The sequence below is a fragment of the Tachypleus tridentatus genome, chromosome 1, assembly GCF_004210375.1.
Source record: "Tachypleus tridentatus isolate NWPU-2018 chromosome 1, ASM421037v1, whole genome shotgun sequence".
In the NCBI taxonomy this organism is placed as follows: Eukaryota; Metazoa; Arthropoda; class Merostomata; order Xiphosura; family Limulidae; genus Tachypleus; species Tachypleus tridentatus.
This window is the reverse complement of record NC_134825.1, coordinates 31469156-31489725: the sequence shown is the minus strand read 5'-3', so window position 1 is coordinate 31489725 and position 20570 is coordinate 31469156. Positions and strand designations below refer to the sequence as shown.

The 20570-nt window shown below is 33.1% G+C and overlaps 1 protein-coding gene across 6 annotated transcripts in view; it reads left to right on the top strand.

Annotated features, from left to right (window-relative positions):
- The window catches only part of LOC143245207 (tyrosine-protein kinase RYK-like), a 148169-nt gene that overhangs the window by 109050 nt on the left and 18549 nt on the right, over nt 1-20570 (top strand). For 5 of the 6 annotated variants that reach the window (XM_076491310.1, XM_076491289.1, XM_076491317.1 and 2 more), the window contains exons 3-5: nt 11591-11690; nt 15590-15724; nt 16893-16922. In XM_076491310.1, the coding sequence (XP_076347425.1) occupies nt 11591-11690; nt 15590-15724; nt 16893-16922 (265 nt within the window). Of the gene's footprint in view, nt 1-11590; nt 11691-14612; nt 14644-15589; nt 15725-16892; nt 16923-20570 lie in introns of those variants that run through there. The other variant, XM_076491326.1, reaches the window with a different exon arrangement.

The window sequence follows — 20570 nt, the reverse complement described above, 5'->3', positions numbered from 1 at the left end:
TGTGCGAAATTCCATACAAATAAATATAATATGTCTACAATTAGGGTGATCATGTTTTAGTGACCAGACACTGAACGAATAATTAATTGTTTGCATTCAACATCAAACCTAGAGGAATAGAAAGCTTAGTTATTGTGATATTTAAGAACTCTTACTATTTTTATACCTTGTGCTTCAGGGAACGATTGGCTTGCGTACTTTAGATATAATTTTCAAGTACTAGGCGTAAAACTGACGTTCGTAGACATAATACTATGAAATATTATTCTTGAACGGTTGTAATTAAAAGATTGGTTTTCTAAACTTACAGAGATCTTTAGAAACAAGATGCAAAGGTTTTTAAGATTTGCTAAATTTCTGTTTTTCATCCATGGTTAACCTTTCTTGATGACGAGAAACCCACTTGAAATAAAAATGTATCTCAGAACGGCTGGTATGGGTATTAACACTTTTATTGACAAGCAGAGAACAACGTTTCGACCTTTCTAGGTCATCTTCAGGTTAGCAAAGAGAGAGTTTGCACAAAATACCCATACCAGCCGTTCTGAGATACATGGTTGACCTTTTTACTACAAATAAGGGTAAGTTCCTACTGGCGATTAATATTCTTGGTATAGACACTGTGATATCAGGCACAGATGTAATTAGCATTCCTCCACATCCCCGATGGTTTCTTTGGCACTAAACAAAAAGATAGGTCTCTTAAAAACACAGTTCATGAACTGCAGGAAACAACATGATGAAAAGGATTCTGACTTTCCCCGAGACCACGTGCACGGAGTGGCAGCTGCTGACCTCTGTATTGGGATTCCTTCTGTGGTTGTCGTAGGACGAGCTGGGTTTGGTGACTTGATATTGGCTTGTCCTAGGTGCCTGCAGAGCGGATCTCCGAAGGAACTTCTGACTTTTAAAACTGGCCAGACAGATAAACTTGGCGACACGCTGGCGCTCCAACTTTTGGTTTTAAGCTGCCTGCCAAGACACGGAATCACATGACCTAAGAGCCGATAGTTAAGGGTGTATCGATAAACATTAGTTACGTTAACCAAGGCTGTGTCTACGTAACCTGTCGGAACCCCCATGGCTTGCAATGAAAGAAACACTTCTAACAAGATTTAAATTTCGCAGAACCAACTCACGATCTTGTCAGCGATTCTACATGTCAGTCATCACAATATAGCGAAAACGAAATTAATATTCTGTCCTAATCGACAAGCTGCAAGAAAATTTTATCTTAAATCAACATTCCCTGTAAGAAAACTCATCATAAATTCACATGATGCTACCCGTCAGAACTGTAATATGTTAAACCTGATAAAATAAACAACAGAAGTTCATTAAATGATAATTCAACTTTTCTTGTAAATTATCTTTCCTCGATCTTCTACTTTCTAAAAAGTAAAATATATTTTAATTTTTTAAATAAATAATTATTTATCACAATTATTCTTCATGAGAAAAGCAGTGACTAGCAACCTTTTGTATTTTTCCAGAAATTTTGCACTCAAAGAAATACTGTTGTAACAAAATTACTAATCTGACTGCAAATGTTTCGCGGGTCTCTGTTAGTATATATTAAAGACCGGTCAACCTGTCGAAATCGAGGGTTTTGTTTTCTTTGGAGTTAAACATTACAGTACAAACGTCAAACAATAAACGTTAAATACTCAATATACGAATTAAAATCGTAGAATAATAGAAAAGAAAAAACCCGCTAATTATCTTTAACTATGAACATAGTTAATTTCAGACATTTGTTACAGAAAAACATAAGAAAGAATAAGAAGTCATAAGAAAAACAAAATTTTAGAACGTAATTAACAAAATGTTAAAGTGATTGATTAATTTCCAACAGGCAGATTCTACGCAAAATATTTGTGAGTTTCAAATTAAAGAAATTAAGCTCGTTACTTATTGTATTTCTCCTGACATTTGACACAAAGTTTGTTTTATATTACTTACATTATTTTTAAGCTCTCTGTCATTAATACTGAACTGGTATTTTCAATTAATTTCCATTAAAAATTATCATCAATATTTATTTTTAATTTTTTACCATAAAATATTTCTGCTTAACTAATAATACGTAATTTACAGAGCCTGATATCAAATATTTGCTTAAACGTATTAGTCTTACAGTTTCCATACTATATACACATGTAATTAACTCTGGGTGAAGAACTTGATTAACTTAGCGTTAATACTTTCAAACAACTACATCGGTTGCATGGCTTTTTCAGCCACTGATGTGCCTGTCGGTCAACTTTATATTATATACTTGTCTGACCTACTCCGGTGTTCAAAGTAACTAGTCGCTGATGTGGTATCGGATTAATTTAGAAATAAAATAGATACACACGCGCGCACGCACACTTTTTTTCACCACATGACTATTATTGCGAAATTTAGTCAATCGAATATTAAACCAACGTTTCACACATTCGTCATGGTCCACTTGTTTGCTGATAAGAGATTTATTTATTAGAACTAACATACTCGCTAACTTCACTGTTCGCAGGAACTAACTTGTTACTGGTGCCAAGTTTTAAATTTATTTGTAATTAAGCACAAAGCTACACGATGGGCTATCTATGCCCTGCCCATTACGGGTGTTGAAATACGGTTTCTAACGCTGATAGTCCATAGACATACTGGTAGAGCAAGTTTTTAGATTGAGCCCTTGTCTTGAACATTCATCACTTAATGGTAAACCCTTTTAGATTTCATAAGATGTTTTTTCTTCTTTGTTTTTTTTTGTTAGTATTAATTATTTATTGTTAGCTTGGAATTTCGTAACATAGTATTCAGAGTTCATTGTTTATGCTGTATTGTTTTTCGGTCTTAAGGGGAACTCTGCCTTGAGTTATATCTGTTGGTTAAGGTACATGACTATATAATAATAACCATAAAATAATATTTAAATGTGGGAATATTTACTCTATTATTTTCCATGGGAAACATCACATATACTAGGTATTTTAACATTTGACGAACAAACGTTAATAGAAACCCATTCACTCAGTCCTCTGAAGAGAGAAAAACGCTGTTTTTTTACAAATTACCGAGGAAGCACCAAATAGAATTAAACTTAGAACTATGTTTAATAAAACAACATCTCGTGCTAAGGTATACAATGAATAACACAAATTTATGAAGGGGTTAGGGCTTTGTTTTAATAATGCACAATTATCTCGTTAACACCTGAACTAGATGCCTTTTGCTTCTCCCCCACATGGCACAGCAGTATGTCTGCAGACTTACAACGCTAGCTGAAAGGGCGAGCATGTTTGGTGCGACGGGGATTCGAACCCGCAACCCTCAAATTACGAGTCGAACGCCTTAACACACTTAGCCATGCCGGGCCCAGTAATATAAGATACATTATAATGTTCTGTGATGAGGGGTCTGTGCGCGTGACTTGATCAGTTGAACAACGAAGGTAGTAAGCCACTTATAAAATTCATAATGGTTGATTTATATGTGTTATGGCAAACAGCAGACATACAATAAAACATAATTTTTAAGAAGTGTAAACCAATTAAAACTTTAGTGTCCATTATTTGTTACAAAATCACTTGCAATGTACGAATGAATTATATTTCTGTATTTTTGTTCGACTTTACTGACAAAATGCTTGACACGTTCATTTGACAGTATTTTGTCCATATGTCTGTTTCATGCACTTAGTCAAGTTCGCTACTTTACATAGTCAATTCCACTGTCCAATGGATGACTGTACATTCGTCTATGCTTCCTTGTCAACTGAGCAATGATACCCGGCCATTTTAACATTCACATTAATCAATATAACGTAGCTACTTTGTTACCTATTTGATATTCATATTTCATTTTTCATTAATACGACCTGGATAAATATGACTTTTATATTTATAAATATTTATCCTTCTCTTATATGTAAACTTCTTATATATTTATGTTGTCTAGTGTATCACAACCAACCTGTCAAGTTATTAACATAAAGTTCGAAAACAAGGATGTATCCTGAATTATAAAAACAATATAATGTACGAAAGATGCAAACATTTAATTAATAGTTTTATAAACTTACAACACAAACTGTATTACTGTTATATTCAAACACTACATGATAAATCTTGTCTATATTTAGTAAATCATATCCAAAGTATCTATATAAATAAACATCAATAAATGTACGTATCTGTTCCTTACACAATTCCATATTTCTTGATCAATCAGCACCAAACGTGACACAATGACACAGGATGATATGAAGAAAGTCATGGGGGTTACTCCCCCCAACTTAATTTCACGTTTAATTTCAGTAAAACTACTAATGTTGTATGTCCCTTAGCATTACAATTATTTATGTAAGTACTGTTGTTAGAATTCTTGAAAACAACATTATTGTTTTTTCATTATTGGCACCTTTGTGTATTCTTATTGTACTTTTAATGTTTATTATGTGAAGATACAAAATAGAAGCACAACTTACCTATAGTTTGTATGAAAAGAGTGTTTATTTCACCTGTCCAACGGACGGGAACTCCACAGTAATCAGTAAAATACTACACATCGTCCGTCTATGATAATAAGAAATTATCTTTTAACCAACAAATTCATGCCCTGTCTACTTAACCTCTTGGTTACAATTTTGACCAGCTCCTCCTTGAATAGCATTCCAAGACCAATAAAAAACAACAACATTATTCTGTATATTTGAACAGCAAATTTTAAAGAACTACAAACGTCATTGTGTCAAGTTGTTAGATAAACAGATCATAAATTCCATAAATTGTGATGCAATGTTACTAACAGTAACATTATATGTTAAAGTCATACCAAATATATTTGCAAACATGACGCATCATTTTATAAACCTAATTTCTTTGAAAAATCTCACCATCAGAAATATCTCTCCAAATACCAGTACTTAATCTAAGACAAATTAACATTCAGTACACAGAAAGATTATACATATATATATGTCAAGAATAATTAATACAAATATTATAAAGCCATGTCATTTAAAATTACTGCTCCATCCAAATCCTGCTGTTCCCAATCCAAAGAAAGAACGGATCACATATAAATGCTCACGACTTGTTCTCCTTTCCTCTTTTTACAGTAAAGTACTGTTATTTTGGACCTGGACTTTCTATTTTATACGCTAATAAATAAAACCGTGATCTTGACTTTAAGTTTAAAATTTTTAGTCTCTAAGTGTAGCTATGAAGAAAAATAATTTGTTTTGTTATTAAACGCCATGCTACACAATGGGTTATCTTATGCTCTTCACTATCTTAGTATCTAAACCCGATTTTTTAGCGTTGTAACACTCAGACCTATTGCTAATTAGGAAAAATAAAAACACACGAACAATGAAAACAAGATATTTATAATACACTATTTGGAGTACCCGCCAATTTAACGGATAAGATAAAACTTGTTCGTAACAAAGAGTAGGAAATTGTGCTTCTATTTTTTTTCTTAACATAGTAAACATCAACAGTGCAGTAAAAATACAAAGAGGTACCAAAACTGAAAAGAAAGACATACATGTTAAAAGTCCACGGTTGAGAGCAAAACTGTTCATGCTAAAACATTTGACTATATTTCTGTAACTTCTATTTTCCTGACTTCATACCAGGCAGAGTGCCTTGAGCCTCTATTCGGGGGAGGAGTTACTTTACATTGACTTAATCCAGGACTCAGTTTCCCAGGAACATAGCAGGTAGCCTAATATGACTTGGCTCGAAAACAAATGTAGTCTTAACCTACATTTATCAATACGCATTTTTACCAATGGGCTTAAAAAGTAAAATATAAAACAATAATTATTAAACAACTGACATTAAGTAAAACAGTAACACATACACTGATACAAGTAACAAAATATTTAAATCAACTGCATTTGTTTTTCAGTACAACCGTCTTACTATTTCAGTCCTCATCTGATCTACTAAATCCCACTAATTTTGTACTACGGAACTTACACATAACCAACACTCTCCCTTTTCAAGCCTATAAATATTCTGCCGCTTTGTTTACGGTGCATTTAAGCCCTAGTTTCACGGGTCTGGTGATTTTTCGTGCGATTTGACTAAGCTATAAATTGTTTTTCATGTTGTTGAAAGAGCCCGTTCAAATGACTTCATACGCTATTCGATTTTAAAAGCCGCTAGCTGCCGATAAAGATCGTTATGTTGATTTTTTATAAATAATGCATCATTTGTTGGCACATATTGATTTTATTACTTATCTTTAGTAAAATGGCTTGGGTTTGTTTTGAATTTCGCGCAAAGCTACTCGAAGGCTACCTGTACAAGCAGTCCCTGTACATTTATTTTAGTGCCCACACTTGTTTCAGTACAGCTTTTGTTTTGTACGTGACGTAATTCTTGACTCTGTATTGCCTATATTCTCTAAATTCGTAGGGAATTCATTTTTAACATCCACTGCCAGCTCTTAAGGTACTTTTATTATCAACGAATAGTGGGATTGATCATGACTTTATAACGCCTCCACAACTGTAAGGGATAGCATGCTCGATGGTGGGGATTCGAACTCACAATCCGTAAATTGCGAGTTGAGTGTCCTAGCTATCAGAACAAGTAATGTAGCAGTTTTCGGTACTTTGTGATATGTCTTTTTTTTTTTGCAGTTGCCCTATTAGTTTATCAGAAAATTTCTGACAGTCATTTGAACGTGGTATCGTTTGGAGTGTTTATTATTCCTTTTTAAAATTAATTAATGCTCTTCTGATTGCGCATTCTGAACGACACTGCTCAACTGCATGGAAAGAGTGCGATAGAATTTATGTGCTATATATATATAAAATATTTACAAAAACTACTAATAGTTCTTCATTAAAATACTCGAATGAGAGATGTCGCCAGATGTGTAAAAGAGATATCGAGCTCTTAAGCGCAGAAATATTTGGTATTTTACTATGGCATCGATCATAGTTTTCTTTTGTTTTTTTTAAGGCACCACATAGTTAGTTGAGGTACGAGCCCAGAATGCTAATGCCTAGAGATGCTTCTGGCACGAATGAATATAATAAAAATTGTATTTGCAATAAAAATTTAGCTTATGATGATAAAAATCGGATTTCGATAGTCGGTGTGGGCAAAACACAAAGAGCCTGCTGTGTAAACTTCTGCTTCACGACACACAAACAAACCGATAATTTATTTCTCACTACGTGTACAAAAATAATAATAAAGAAGGTTACAAAATTATACAATTTTGAGCTTTGTACTTTATCCTACTAAATGATATAAACGTAAACTATTGCCACCTTGATAAAACATTATACTAATTTCTTTAAATAATCTACCAGTATCTTGAACTTTGAATTTGATAATTACAAATTTGAAAACTTAAAAGAAAAACATATATATTTTTAATATTTAATAATAGTACTAAGCTTGAAATACTTTAGATCATTTAACTTTTACAAGTATGTACCACAACTGATATTACTTTCCACACCTATAATACACTACACTATTCCAGCACGTATAATGAATTAGGCCTATATGATATATGTGTATTATATCCAGAACGTACGCCTAAAAGTAACGTAGTGAGCAGGTATCAACCTCCAGGTAATCACAGCGCTATTTAAAGGATACAAATAACACAACCAACTTAGATAACACGTGTGGACATGGAAATCTGATGAATAAATTTAGCACCTAAAATTTTCAATAGCGAAACTTACTAAATATATAAGAAATATGCAATGCATCCAGCGATGAACTACCTATTGACTTGTGTTTCAATCTATTGGAATTGGTGCGAAGACTTTATAAACTTAGCCGTGAAATTATGCAGGCGCAATTACAAACAGCGTGCATGGCTTTCTTCATACACGTAGTTTCATAGTCTATCAACTCGGTAGGAATGTAAACATATATGTTGACTAGTCTATTGATGAGTTTGACTCACTTGTGTAATTACTTAAGTAATCTGTGTTTTTCATTGTGTGTGAGGAAGAAGTTTCTAATAAAGAGAGTGCATTATCTGCTGATAAGTCCCTCGCTAGTATAGCGGTTAGGTCTACAGATTTACAATGCTAAAATAAGGGGTTCGATAACCCTCGGTGCACTCAACAAATAGCCCAATGTGGCTTTGTTATAAGAAAACACTCACACACATCTGCTGATAATTCGTGAACTCTTTGTTGCATACCGTACGTTCTCATTGCGTTTCTTTGCACTCTATTATGAACATAAATTGCGATATAAATTTCTATCCGTACGAAAATGATTCTAAATATGCAACTGAAGCACAACAAACGACTTAATCCATTACATAAATTAAAGTAACATTGAATTGGCAGCTGATCAATCAACCTGATGTTAATGGTTTTGATATAAACTAATCAGCTAGTTATCAATGAACTGAATATTGAACAAGCACATAACGTTTAATATTACTTCGTATAAACTAGAAATGAGCATGTTTTCACAGTGTTACCCTTCATCTTTCTATTAGATAAACATTCTGTCTTTTTCATTTTTACCCTTTTATCTTTCTCATCATCTTTGTTTGCCAAGTAGAAAAAATCTCGTTTTTTCTTCTTCTGTTTTTATATTTAACATGTTTTTAAGAGTATAACACCATATAAGATCTTGACACTATGCACAAAGTTTTAATTGCATATTTTGTTCATTTGTTGTTACACACGAAGCTACCCAATGGGTTATAAGTGCTCTACCAATCACAGACATCAAAAGTAAATTTTTAGCGTCATAATCTTGCGGATATACAGCAGAGCCACTGAAGGCAACTGCACTTTTTAGGAACAATTTGTATATACTACTACAGTGATGTATCGTTGCAAGTACGAATAATGATATCGTGGATAATGATATCGTAACACAATAAGAAAAAAATCTTCCGATCTGAATAGAACTATTTTAATTAAACATATATTTTTTGACATATGTAACAAAATAGTTTAAAAGATTCAAACTAGAACGAAGGCTTAAGAGCCAACCCTTCAATAGGTCCCACCTTAAAATAAATGGTTGTTTTTCATGAGAGTGATGACCTAACCAACTGAAATCACAGTAATCCCGCTTGACCACAAACTAGTTTAGTTGCACGATGTCGCGCCCGCGTCGCGCTAAACATGCTCGCCCTCCCAGCCGTGGGGGTGTATAATGTGACGGTCAATCCCACTATTCGTTGGTAAAAGAGTAGCCCAAGAGTTGGCGGTGGGTGGTGATGACTAGCTGCCTTCCCTCTAGTCTTACACTGCTAAATTAGGGACGGCTAGCACAGGTAGCCCTCGAGTAGCTTTGTGCGAAATTCCCAAACAAACAAACAAAAAGTTGCACGATGCAACTGCAATTTGTTTTTATCTTTAATCTGTACGTGGTCTTCGTTTTTAACAACATGTTACTTTCTCAGTGATACTCTACGTGTGTGATTTATTTAATTATTATCTAAGCCTAGAAGTTGAATAGTTGTAAACGAAGTAAAATCCAAGTTTTGCTAAAAAACATTAAAATAAAAATAATAATTTTGAAACGTTAGGAATTATATTCTGATAAAACTAGACGAATATAATAAAAGCAATTTCTGTAAAAGTATAATTTTGTGTCCTAATAATATTATAAATAAACAACAACAAAAAATGTATTCTGCAGAATTAAGTGTTACATTGTGATAAAATCGAACAAACAAACTAAAGATGATTTCTGCAGAATTACGAGTTAGGTTTTGACAATGATAATTTCTGAGTAAGTAGGAGTAATTTAAAATATTGTTTAGCTACGGAAAAAATACTAGAAAAAGTAAAAATTAATTGTTTTGTCTCAGGATACAAGTCATCTAAAGCATTTTAAGAAGCTATTGCAGGGCTTCTGTCGGTCAAATTTATACATAAAATTAAATATCTGATAGGGTATCTCTGAAAACCAACAATTAAAAAAAAGTAAAATGTTTAATGTATGATATTAGACGATTAATTAGATTTTTAATTAGGTGTGTCGACAAATGGCTATTTACCTGATACTAGAAACATCTTTGATAAAAAAAAAACTTTCATAAGTGTTTCTTGATGTAAACGCCATTATAAACTGATTAGGGTTGGCTGGTTGGTCATTTTTTTTAATTTCGCGCAAAGCTACACGAGGGCTATATGAACTAGCTGTCACTAATTTAGTAGTGAAAGACCAGAAGGAAGGCAACTAGTCATCACTACCCACCACCAACTCGTGGGTTACTATTTCACCAACAAATAGTGGGATTGACCGTCACATTATAACGCCTCTATGGCTAAAAAGGCGAGCATGTTTGGTGGGACGGAGACTCAAACCCGCGGCCCTAGGATTACGAGTCGAGTGGCTTAACCATGCCGGTTATAACCAGTTAGGGTTATAACAATAATAAAGAATCTATACCTCACACATTAAATAGACTGCTTGAGTAAAATCTGTCGTAAAATTTTACATTCAAGATTTCAATGGTGAATATTTACCACAAAATACATTTTCCGTGACTTAAGGATTTGTGTAAATATATTGACAGCTTAAACGTTTAAATGTTTTTTCCTATCATTTTTGAATGGTTTATTATTTTTGTTAGTCTAAGTTAGTTTTTAGCTAAGATTGATAATTGCAAATATTCTGTTTTTAAATGGTCCAATACATTCTTTATGAGGGAAAGAGTTAAAGTTATTAAGTATGTTGGACCAATTGTAGTCCAGTGGTTAGCGTGCCACATAATAAATACATAAGAAAACACGCGTTCCTTGGAGCTGTTGATGCTTTAGAAGAGTGACAATCAAATCCCAGTATTTGGTATGATCCAGCAGTTGGCAGTGGGGGATGTTCAATTTCCTTTAGCGTATAATTTTGTAATTACAGTCAGCTAGCCCAAATAACCCTTGTATAAAATTTATGCGAAAGCCAACAAAACATATAAACAAACAGCAGTGTTACTGTAATAATTTTTCAAATCATGTTTCTATATCACTCGTTTTACCGTTACTTAATGTGCAATTTAATAACATTACCAAAGTTGTCGGGTTGGTATTAAATGTATGAAATAAGAATCATAATATGAGATTTGATATTTTCTTAAAACAATTCTTTGATAAAGACGTACTATTCTTTAGATTAATCACATTTGATATAAATGATTTTTTTGTTCATTTTTTCTATAATGACGCTTCTTTCTCCATTATTGATCGTGTTGAATCTGATGGCCACGATTGCGCAATACTTCGGACTCTGTAATTTCCACTGTAACAAGCTTTTGCAAAACATAACGACAGTAGTTTTAGGCCACATATCCTTATAACCTGTCCGGAAACCTTATATTATATAAACTTGGATTTCAACTTTCAACTATATTAGCACATACAAATTATTCTCACAAAGTGCGATTAACCATCGTTACTATAAGGGTTAAGACATTATATATGTTATTTGGAAAAAACCCTAGTATTATTTTCTCGTTGTGTTGTACTTTAGTACATATTTTAACATGTTTTCTTTCTAAGCGCTTTGTTACTTATGTTTTACATTTGTTATAACTGCTGTGTTTCATGCCCTTATTTTTACTAAATGCATTCCCTAATTTTGTTTAGGTTCATTACTCGATAAAAGTACTAGTCAATAAGACAGAAGCCTTGGGAACCCCTCATCTGGACATCCCCAAACAAGGTTTACTACCAGAAGAGCAGAGAGGTGAGTTTGTTCTACAACATATTCATAATATTTCGTTCTTGTGGTAACACTACGTCAAATTAACCATTTTTTTAGGAGATCTAATCCTTCGTTAGATTTGTGGAGGAGCATTTTATGTGAATTAGACAAAATATATTATAATAAAATTAATATTTTCAAATACATTATAATCTAAATTTTCATTTCATTTAACTTGAATTTCTCAACATTTCAACTAAGCTTTGTTTGTTTGTTTGTTTGGGAATTTCGCACAAAGCTACTCGAGGGCTATCTGTGCTAGCCGTCCCTAATTTAGCAGTGTAAGACTAGAGGGAAGGCAGCTAGTCATCACCACCCACCGCCAACTCTTGGGCTACTCTTTACCAACGAATAGTGGGATTGACCGTCACATTATACACCCCCACGGCTGGGAGGGCGAGCATGTTTAGCGCGACGCTCAACTAAGCTAATATAACAGGAAGGAAAACTGAAAGTTTGTACTTAACGTTATGAAACTATAGAAGTCACAAGTTGACGGTTGCCTTTATACCTTCAGTCCCTCATTAATTAAAATGTTCTCACCTAATGCAATTTAGAGAGCCTAAGATTACATTTCACGGTGTTGATAACCTTGCGATACTTGTGAAATGACGTAAATTTAAAATCACTTTTAGCTGGAAATCGTCCCCCTGCTGAGTCCAAACCAGAACAGTACTACAAAACACCTGTATATAGAAATCGTCCCCCTGCTGAGTCCAAACCAGAACAGTACTACAAAACACCTGTATATAGAAATCGTCCCCCTGCTGAGTCCAAACCAGAGCAGTACTACAAAACACCTGTATATAGAAATCGTCCCCCTGGTGAGTCCAAACCAGAGCAGTACTACAAAACACCTGTATATAGAAATCGTCCCCCTGCTGAGTCCAAACCAGAGCAGTACTACAAAACACCTGTATATAGAAATCGTCCCCCTGCTGAGTCCAAACCAGAACAGTACTACAAAACACCTGTATATTTTATAAACGACGATGTATTGATAGAACTATTGCTTCGAGCTTGATGTTAAGTCTTAGCCATATCTGAGTGGGTTAACTAATTAGGTGTTTGAGGAGGCCGGGCATCATAAAAAATTACAAAAATAAATCAGTCCTTAGTTGGAAAAGCTGGGAAATGCTGCTTTAAATCATATTCGAATGCAATTCGAGTTATTATAGACGTGCCCACTATCTACTTCACCACCTGTATTTGTGGTACACATTCCACTACGTTAATTTTGTCGAAAGACAGTAATTGTTTTAAATTATTTGACTACAACGGACGATTTTACATTTTTTTATCATAAACTACCCTCAAAACAATAGTTTGTCCTCTACGACCCAGTTTACTTTAAAAAAATTGGAGTTGGCGGGCAGTTTTAATAATGTCAGACAGATTTTTTTTTTTTAAATTTCCGAATTCCACTCAATGCTAGACAATAAATATCTGCTTTCATAATTTTGAACTAACAAACCAGAGTAAACAGAACTAGTCAATAATATCCACTCTCAATCCTTTGGCTACTCTTGTTGGATCATACAGGGGGTTGACTGTAACTTTTCTAGTATTCCCACAGCTTCAGAGTATGGAACAGTTTTGTATTGCAACACGTCTCCATCGAAATCATAGTTCGGACACAGCCAGTCCAACTTCCGTTAAATGTACATAGCGGAAAAATTCATAAGTAGCTTATGGTTCATTACCTGGATTTTTTTATGAATCATTTAAACTATTTTTGTTTTAAATATGCATTGCATAGTTTAATCATTTAGGATAAAAGAAAATACTTTTCCATAAAAAGAGTTTTTCTAGTTTTTAAAAATTAAAGCACTCTTGGTTCTTTGTTTTAATTCAATTTTAGTACGCTTTGTTACATTATCCCATTCTTTTCCAGTCAAACAATCAATACTTCCAGGTCGAAATATTAAAAGTTATTGCATTAGTAAACACTAATATAAGAACCAGAAAAAATGTTCCTAGAGTTACACTACAAGAATTATTTCACTACTATGGAATTAACACCAATACGTTTTTCTTTGATGATAACTTTTGTTAAAGTTGTTTCTACCCTTTCTATCTGAACAGCTAAGACAAATGATATTAGGCTTTTCTATATAATACCACCGTCTGTTGTAAATTCTTATCATTTCCAATTATATTATCTGATTCTGCTCTAACAAAAACACAGAAGGCCAAGCATGGCTAACTGGTTAAGGCACTCGTTTCATAATCCGAACGTCGTGGGTTCGAATCCCTGCCACCCTTTCAGCTGTGGGAGCGTTATGATCAATCCCACTATTCGGTGAGTTGGCGGTGAATTGTGATCACCAGCTATCTTCCTTCTAGTCTTACACTACTACATTAGGGACGGCTAGCGCGGATAGCCTTCGTATAACTTTGCACGAAATTCAAACCAAAAACATAAAAGAAAACGTACACAAGCGCTTTGTTTAATAATTCATCAATCATTCAGTCATCGTTGAATCATTATACTCAATATCAAGCTCAATTTAAAATACATATAATAAACCAATGAACTACAAAAATTTGTATCTTTATACCCTATATTACAAGGTTTCTCAATGGCTTAACGGTACATTTGAGGGGTTACATACCAAACTTCAACGGCCGATACCGTCATGGCAAAGCGCAGATAGCCTACTGTGTAGCTTTGAACTTAAAAACTCAAATAAGTAACCGACAAAAAATATAAAAACTAACAATAAAAAAAGAAACTAAAAGCATTTGTTTAGTTAAACGCCATCTATCGATACTATATAAAGTAATATGATAAAACTTTGGGTGTATACCTTTACTGTATAAGTAAGCAACGGCGTGTGATAAAAAAAGTTCTTTAATATTGTGAAAAAGAGCTTGAATCAGTGATTTGTCTCCAATGTTACTTTTAGACCTTAAAGAATGGAGCTTTTGAAAAGTTCGTAGGAGTAATGAAATTATAATAATATATGAGTATATTCTATATTTTTTAGTTTATATTGCAAATAACACTTTGAATCCATACATAGCAGGATATTATTTTTAAACATGACTGCATAATACATCTATCATCAGCACTGTGAATTCTAATCTACAATTATGAATAACATGCAAAACACTAGGTCACGTCCAGTCCACGGTTTGAAATCAAATTTACTATTATTGTAAACTTGTAAATGTAATCTGAATATTAACATAATATTCGAAATTTTTAACTTTTATAAACCTGTGTTGGACAGGTTGTGTATTTTCTGCTGCTTCCACTACGTTTTAATTTTGTAAGCCTAGTTTCTTTTTTTTAATAGTTTTACCAATCACGTGCGCTTGCATATACACTTAGCATTGTGTTTTATTTAAAACTACAGAATTACTTTCAACATCAGTATTAGACTATTGCAGTATATGCAAACGCACGTGATTGGTAAAATCCACAATCAAATAATGTATACAGTATCACTTATTCGCTGTCATAAATCAGTTTCATTGTTAATATTATGCGAAAGTATTTTACAAGAACAAAATTGATTAGTTAGATACGTTTGTTTCGTACACCATAACAATTTGCAACGTGGTTCAGTTAAAATAATGGCTCCATCATCGCATCAAGGATGAAAACCATAGTTACAATCATGTTCGTAAACATTTTTAACGTTGTGTTGATGACTCCATTTCTTTAGCCTTGTATACATAGTGATGTAGTTTGGCTATTTGCCTTTAAAATACATCATACCATAACTTATATCAAAAGTATTACTTTTAATTAAAATAAAACTTTTTTAATCTCATAAATTGAAAGTTAAATGATACAGGTAGATTATATTTTATTAATCTACAGAGAATTATTGAAAACCAAACCCTTTAAAAATTAACTTAATATTTTCCAGGTTTCCAAGTGTCACTGCCATGCACAGGTGAAAAAAGTGAGGAAGTGGATGTAAGAATTCAGATTAATGTCACTTCGGAGGGTAGCCCTAATGTTACATTTCTTACGTTGAAAAGAAGGAAAGTTTGTCTCAAAGGTAAAATTAAGAGATATTAGTATCTATTTCATGTGCTTTGAATACATTTGCCTACAGTGCCCATACTTTTGATCGTGCTTACGCTAAAACTACCCATTTATTTCATGCCATTCAGTATTGGTAGTGCCCACACATTGCTTCGTATTGAGTAATTGTATGTCATACAGCTAGTGTAAGGAACTGACCAAATCGTTGAGTTAAATCACTCATATTTTTTTATGAAAAACAAATAGGTGCTAGAAATCCAGCAGTAATTAGTGGGACTAAAATGTTAATATCATTTTTGTTTACATTTTGTGCAAACCAAAAAAGCTATGGATCCACAAGCAATTTGGTGCATAGTTTTAGAAATTGATGCGTCCATATCTGTTAGTAACATATATAGTCATGGGCTTAGCTTGTTACTAGTTTTAAACCCTAAAACGTTGTGTCTTTTTTACTACTACAACTTTTAAGAGTTTTTAAGAATTTCACATTTCGCCTTATTTTTGTTGAACTACTCCATAATAAAATACAAATTTTTTCAGCATTTTTTTGTCCAGAATTATTAACCCTTAATCTTAGTTAAACCTTATACTTGATATTCTAGAAGCCCTTGATATACTTATATATGTATTTACTGTATATTTTTTCTCGAGTCACACCTAATTTTGTTTGTTTTTGCCAACTACTTGGAAATAAACATCAGTGAAATTTATAAGCAACAGAAAGTGTAATAGTAAAAAGAGAATATTATATTCTACATGAATTATTTGTACCTGAATATGATAATATGATTATTTTACTTTTTTTTTAACCCATGCTTTATCCTTGGTACAACTGAATGTTTAATCTATTTTTATGACATTAGCCCCCCCCTCAAAGTTCATACAAATTAACCTATGTATAAGCAATTTCTTAATGTGTTCAAATCTGTGAAATTTGTGTGATCTTATAGTTGTGACAAAACATAATTCTTAAGTCATATCAGGTAGTAATTAGATACAAGTAGATAAATAACTTGTAATTACTTAAAAAAACTGTTTTATTACACGAAAGTTGCTTATAGTTGTAGGTATTAGTTCATATTTTTTTAAATTGTGTACATTTTGAAAGTATTGTAAATGGATAAACATTGTATAAATCTTTGTATTTATATTTAGAATTCAATGAATTTGTAATCTTGCAGATCTGAGTCAAAATGGAACTATGTTAATGGGTAAGTCAATTTTTGATAAATTTTAAACTAGGTTAACATTTTTTTTCACACATTCCTAAACATCCACAACTGTACATCACCAGCTTGGGTACTATATCTATATCTCTAGTGCAAGAAGTATTAGATATCTATACAATAAGATTCAGTGTCTAAATATCACATAACTCCTAAAATGCTGGTCACACCAATTTTTAAGTTGTGCCAAATGATTTGTCTGTGTCTCACCCAACCACTTAAATAACCTGGGTATTTCAAGAAAATACTCTTATGGAGATTTCCTGAGAGTGAACATGAAATTTAACATTGATTTACATTAGAGCACATAAATGAGTAAGCCTATTAATTACCATTCCTAGCTTTGTTAATGAAATTCCAGCAACAATGATTATTAAACTGAAAAAGGTGCAGAATAGTAGCTCATGCATTATGGTGGTTCTGTAAATGTAGGCCATAGGTCTAGAAGTAGGATAGCTACCAAAAAACATTCTAGGTGCATAGATAGCAGTTCAAGCATGCCTCAACAGAGTGCCATTCAATGTGCTATTATGTATTTGATGTCCAAGTTATCAGCATTACACATTATTCTACATTGCTGGAATTGAAACAGTTCATTGTAGAGAAACTAACAAATAAACTATATAGGAATGTTGAAAAAATAAAAAAATAAATATGCATTTATGTACAATACTGTGTAAAAGTGTAAGGCAAAGCCAAAAATTACAATTCAAAAACATAAGAACTTCTTTTGTATTAACTGCAAAATATTTTAATAAATACATTTATTTAATTCTTCTTTATTAAATCCATTAAATATTAATTTTTGTATTAATATTTCAATATTAGTAATTAAATATTGTAATTTATTAACTTTTACATGATCTGAGAAATTGCAAAGTTACAATACTTGTAAAAGAATAATGTGGCATATTACTATTAGATTAGCTTAGGCCATATATTGGAAAATAATTTTTCTTTTATCAAAAACATTTAAATTAATATGGTTAATTATTTTAAACTCAACATCTAAATAATGTGCTTCTACTTCATAAATTTAATTGTTTTCAATTTATAATTTTAATGGACAAATTGTGTTATCAAAATTATTGTTTGCAAGGTTATTTATACTAATTAAATGATAAATATATACAAATATGTATACTAAAATACACAGCTGCACAAATAATAAACACTTGGTTATGAACTTAATTACACAACTCTGATTTAGACAGAACTATTACAAGTATATTAAGGTGCAAAGGTGAAGGTCAACAAAATTGTAGTGCAGTTTTGTGGCATTAAATTTTAATGATAAAGATTTATATTTCATTCATATTTGTAAAACGTCTTTAGGAATGCTATGTTACAATAAGATTAGTGCATAATTTATTGTTTGTCACTAGCCTTCAATTCTTACCTAAGTCCCCATGTGGTTCACCTGTGTTAAAGCATGCAATTTAGCTTGAGAGAAACTTCCTTCAATAGGAGGGCAACATAACCTCTTATCATGACTGACTCTCTCTATGTAATTGAACCAATCTTAACTTCTCAATTTAGCATGATAATGTTAAGACCTAGTGTTTTATTTCAGACTTTTTTCTTTAGTGCATTTTGAAAATATTAGGTTTCTGATTTTCACATTTTAAAAAAAAGTATTGTTTATAATCCACTGTTGAGTAGAATTTCATTATTTGTTTATGAATTGTATTTCTCACTGAAATACCAGTAGGTAGGCACCATTTTTGAATTCACAATTTATTGTTATTGATAAAATGGTTGCTGATGTACAAGTGTTCAACAACCCACAACTGTGGTTGCATGTGTGATGTTAGCAGCAGACAAAATATTGGCAAAATATAGTTCATTAGGAAATGACTCCTTTTACACAGCTGAGGGAATTGCCCAATATACAAGCAGTTCTGCATTACATGAGAACTTTGATCAGAACGATACAACTTGGATTGTTTTTCTCTCTTTTCCCCAGTTTCTTAAGTGTGCAGTCATATTTTTGGCCTCTTACAGTACCTAGACCTCAGTCAATATTTTTAGACTTGTTATCACAGTATATTGTGATTGTCTTTATTATCAAGGTCATTTGATCTATCTTCTTTATTAATTGCAGTCTCTAGTTCTAAGTTTTTATTTACCTCTTTGCCTAAGTTTGGGGTCCATGCCAAATGTTTTACACATCAATTATGTGTGTATGTTAATATGCTGTGTTGCCTTACCCATATATTACAGAGGTTTGTATATTTGCATATCATCATTCAACAGATCTTTTATCAGTGAACAACAATACAAGACTTTGTGTCGCTCTCCCATAAATTTCTTGACAGAAGCCTGTACCCTTCTACTCAGTAAATTGTCCAGAATGATTTTGTCTTTCCTTTCCCTCATCACTTGTCTCCCATTTTGCTGGGCTTTCTTAGGTCAGGAGGCTTTGTTGAAACATGTATTTCCTGCATGACTTCCTTATGAGATCTTCTATCAGCTCCTTTTCTAAGATCTATGATCTTTAGTGGGTTTGTAGACACCTTGGAGTTGTGTGTTGGATCTGCTAGGTTGTACACTTCCCTTATTCCCCAACCTACTCCTTCCTCTCATTTACCAGCTCCTTCTACCTAGACCATGTCTACGCATCATGCCTTTGGATCCTGTGGGAGTCAGGTTTTCTTACTTTTCAGAAGTGTGATAGATTTTTACCATTGACCTTTATGTCATTGGAGTTTATCAGAATGATTATCCCTCCTTTTCCCAGTCATCAAGAGTGCCATCAAACAGGTTTGTCCTGTATTTCCAGTATTTATTTTCTGATGTTCTTCATCTTCTCCAAGAAGACCAGGGATTTGTGTCATGTGAACAATCTTTCCCATCTTAATTGCTTTCTTGATGTGCTTGGATTCAGCATTGAATCCTGCCTGTCTGTCAGATAGGCCTTTCTTCAAGTGCTTTGGATGATGAGATTCAATGTGTCTGTTATATATCTTCACATCCCTCTTGCTCAAGCTTCACATCATTTTCTAGGTTTCATCTATAAAGATCATGTTTGTCAATTTTGACCTGTTCCTTTTGGGCTGCCATCAGCACCTTATGTTTTCTATTGGGTGGTTCTATTATTTGTTCAATATTTTCATCATTGAGGGTTTGATTTCTATCATTTTATTGAAGACTGGTTCCTTCTAGCTTCATCCTTTGCAGAGTCTTCTTCACAAACCCATCTCCTCTTCAAAGAAGCTAATCAGGTGTGTTGGTTTATCTAGGAAGAGAAGTCCATTATCCACCCTATTCAATATCTTGTTCATCTAGGGTATTTTCAAATGGACGTCTCAGTGGAGCCAAGCCTTCTCCTCTTCATCCACAATCCATGGAGATTTTAACTCATAGGGTTCTATCAGCACCCAAAATATCAATGGAGAGTCTTATCCATATGGGCCAAGCCCACATGCATTCCTTGCAGTGTGTATTAGAAGTTCATTAGTACCTCATCAGGGACCTTCTGGATTTACAGATATCCTTCCTGCTTTCCTGTACTCCAACATCCTTTGGTGGTAAGACAGGAAGAACATAACAGTGGAAGTACCTATTCCTTCTACCCATCCAGATGGCCATGTCTTCACAGATTCCTTGTTAACAGAGTGGGATACATGCTAC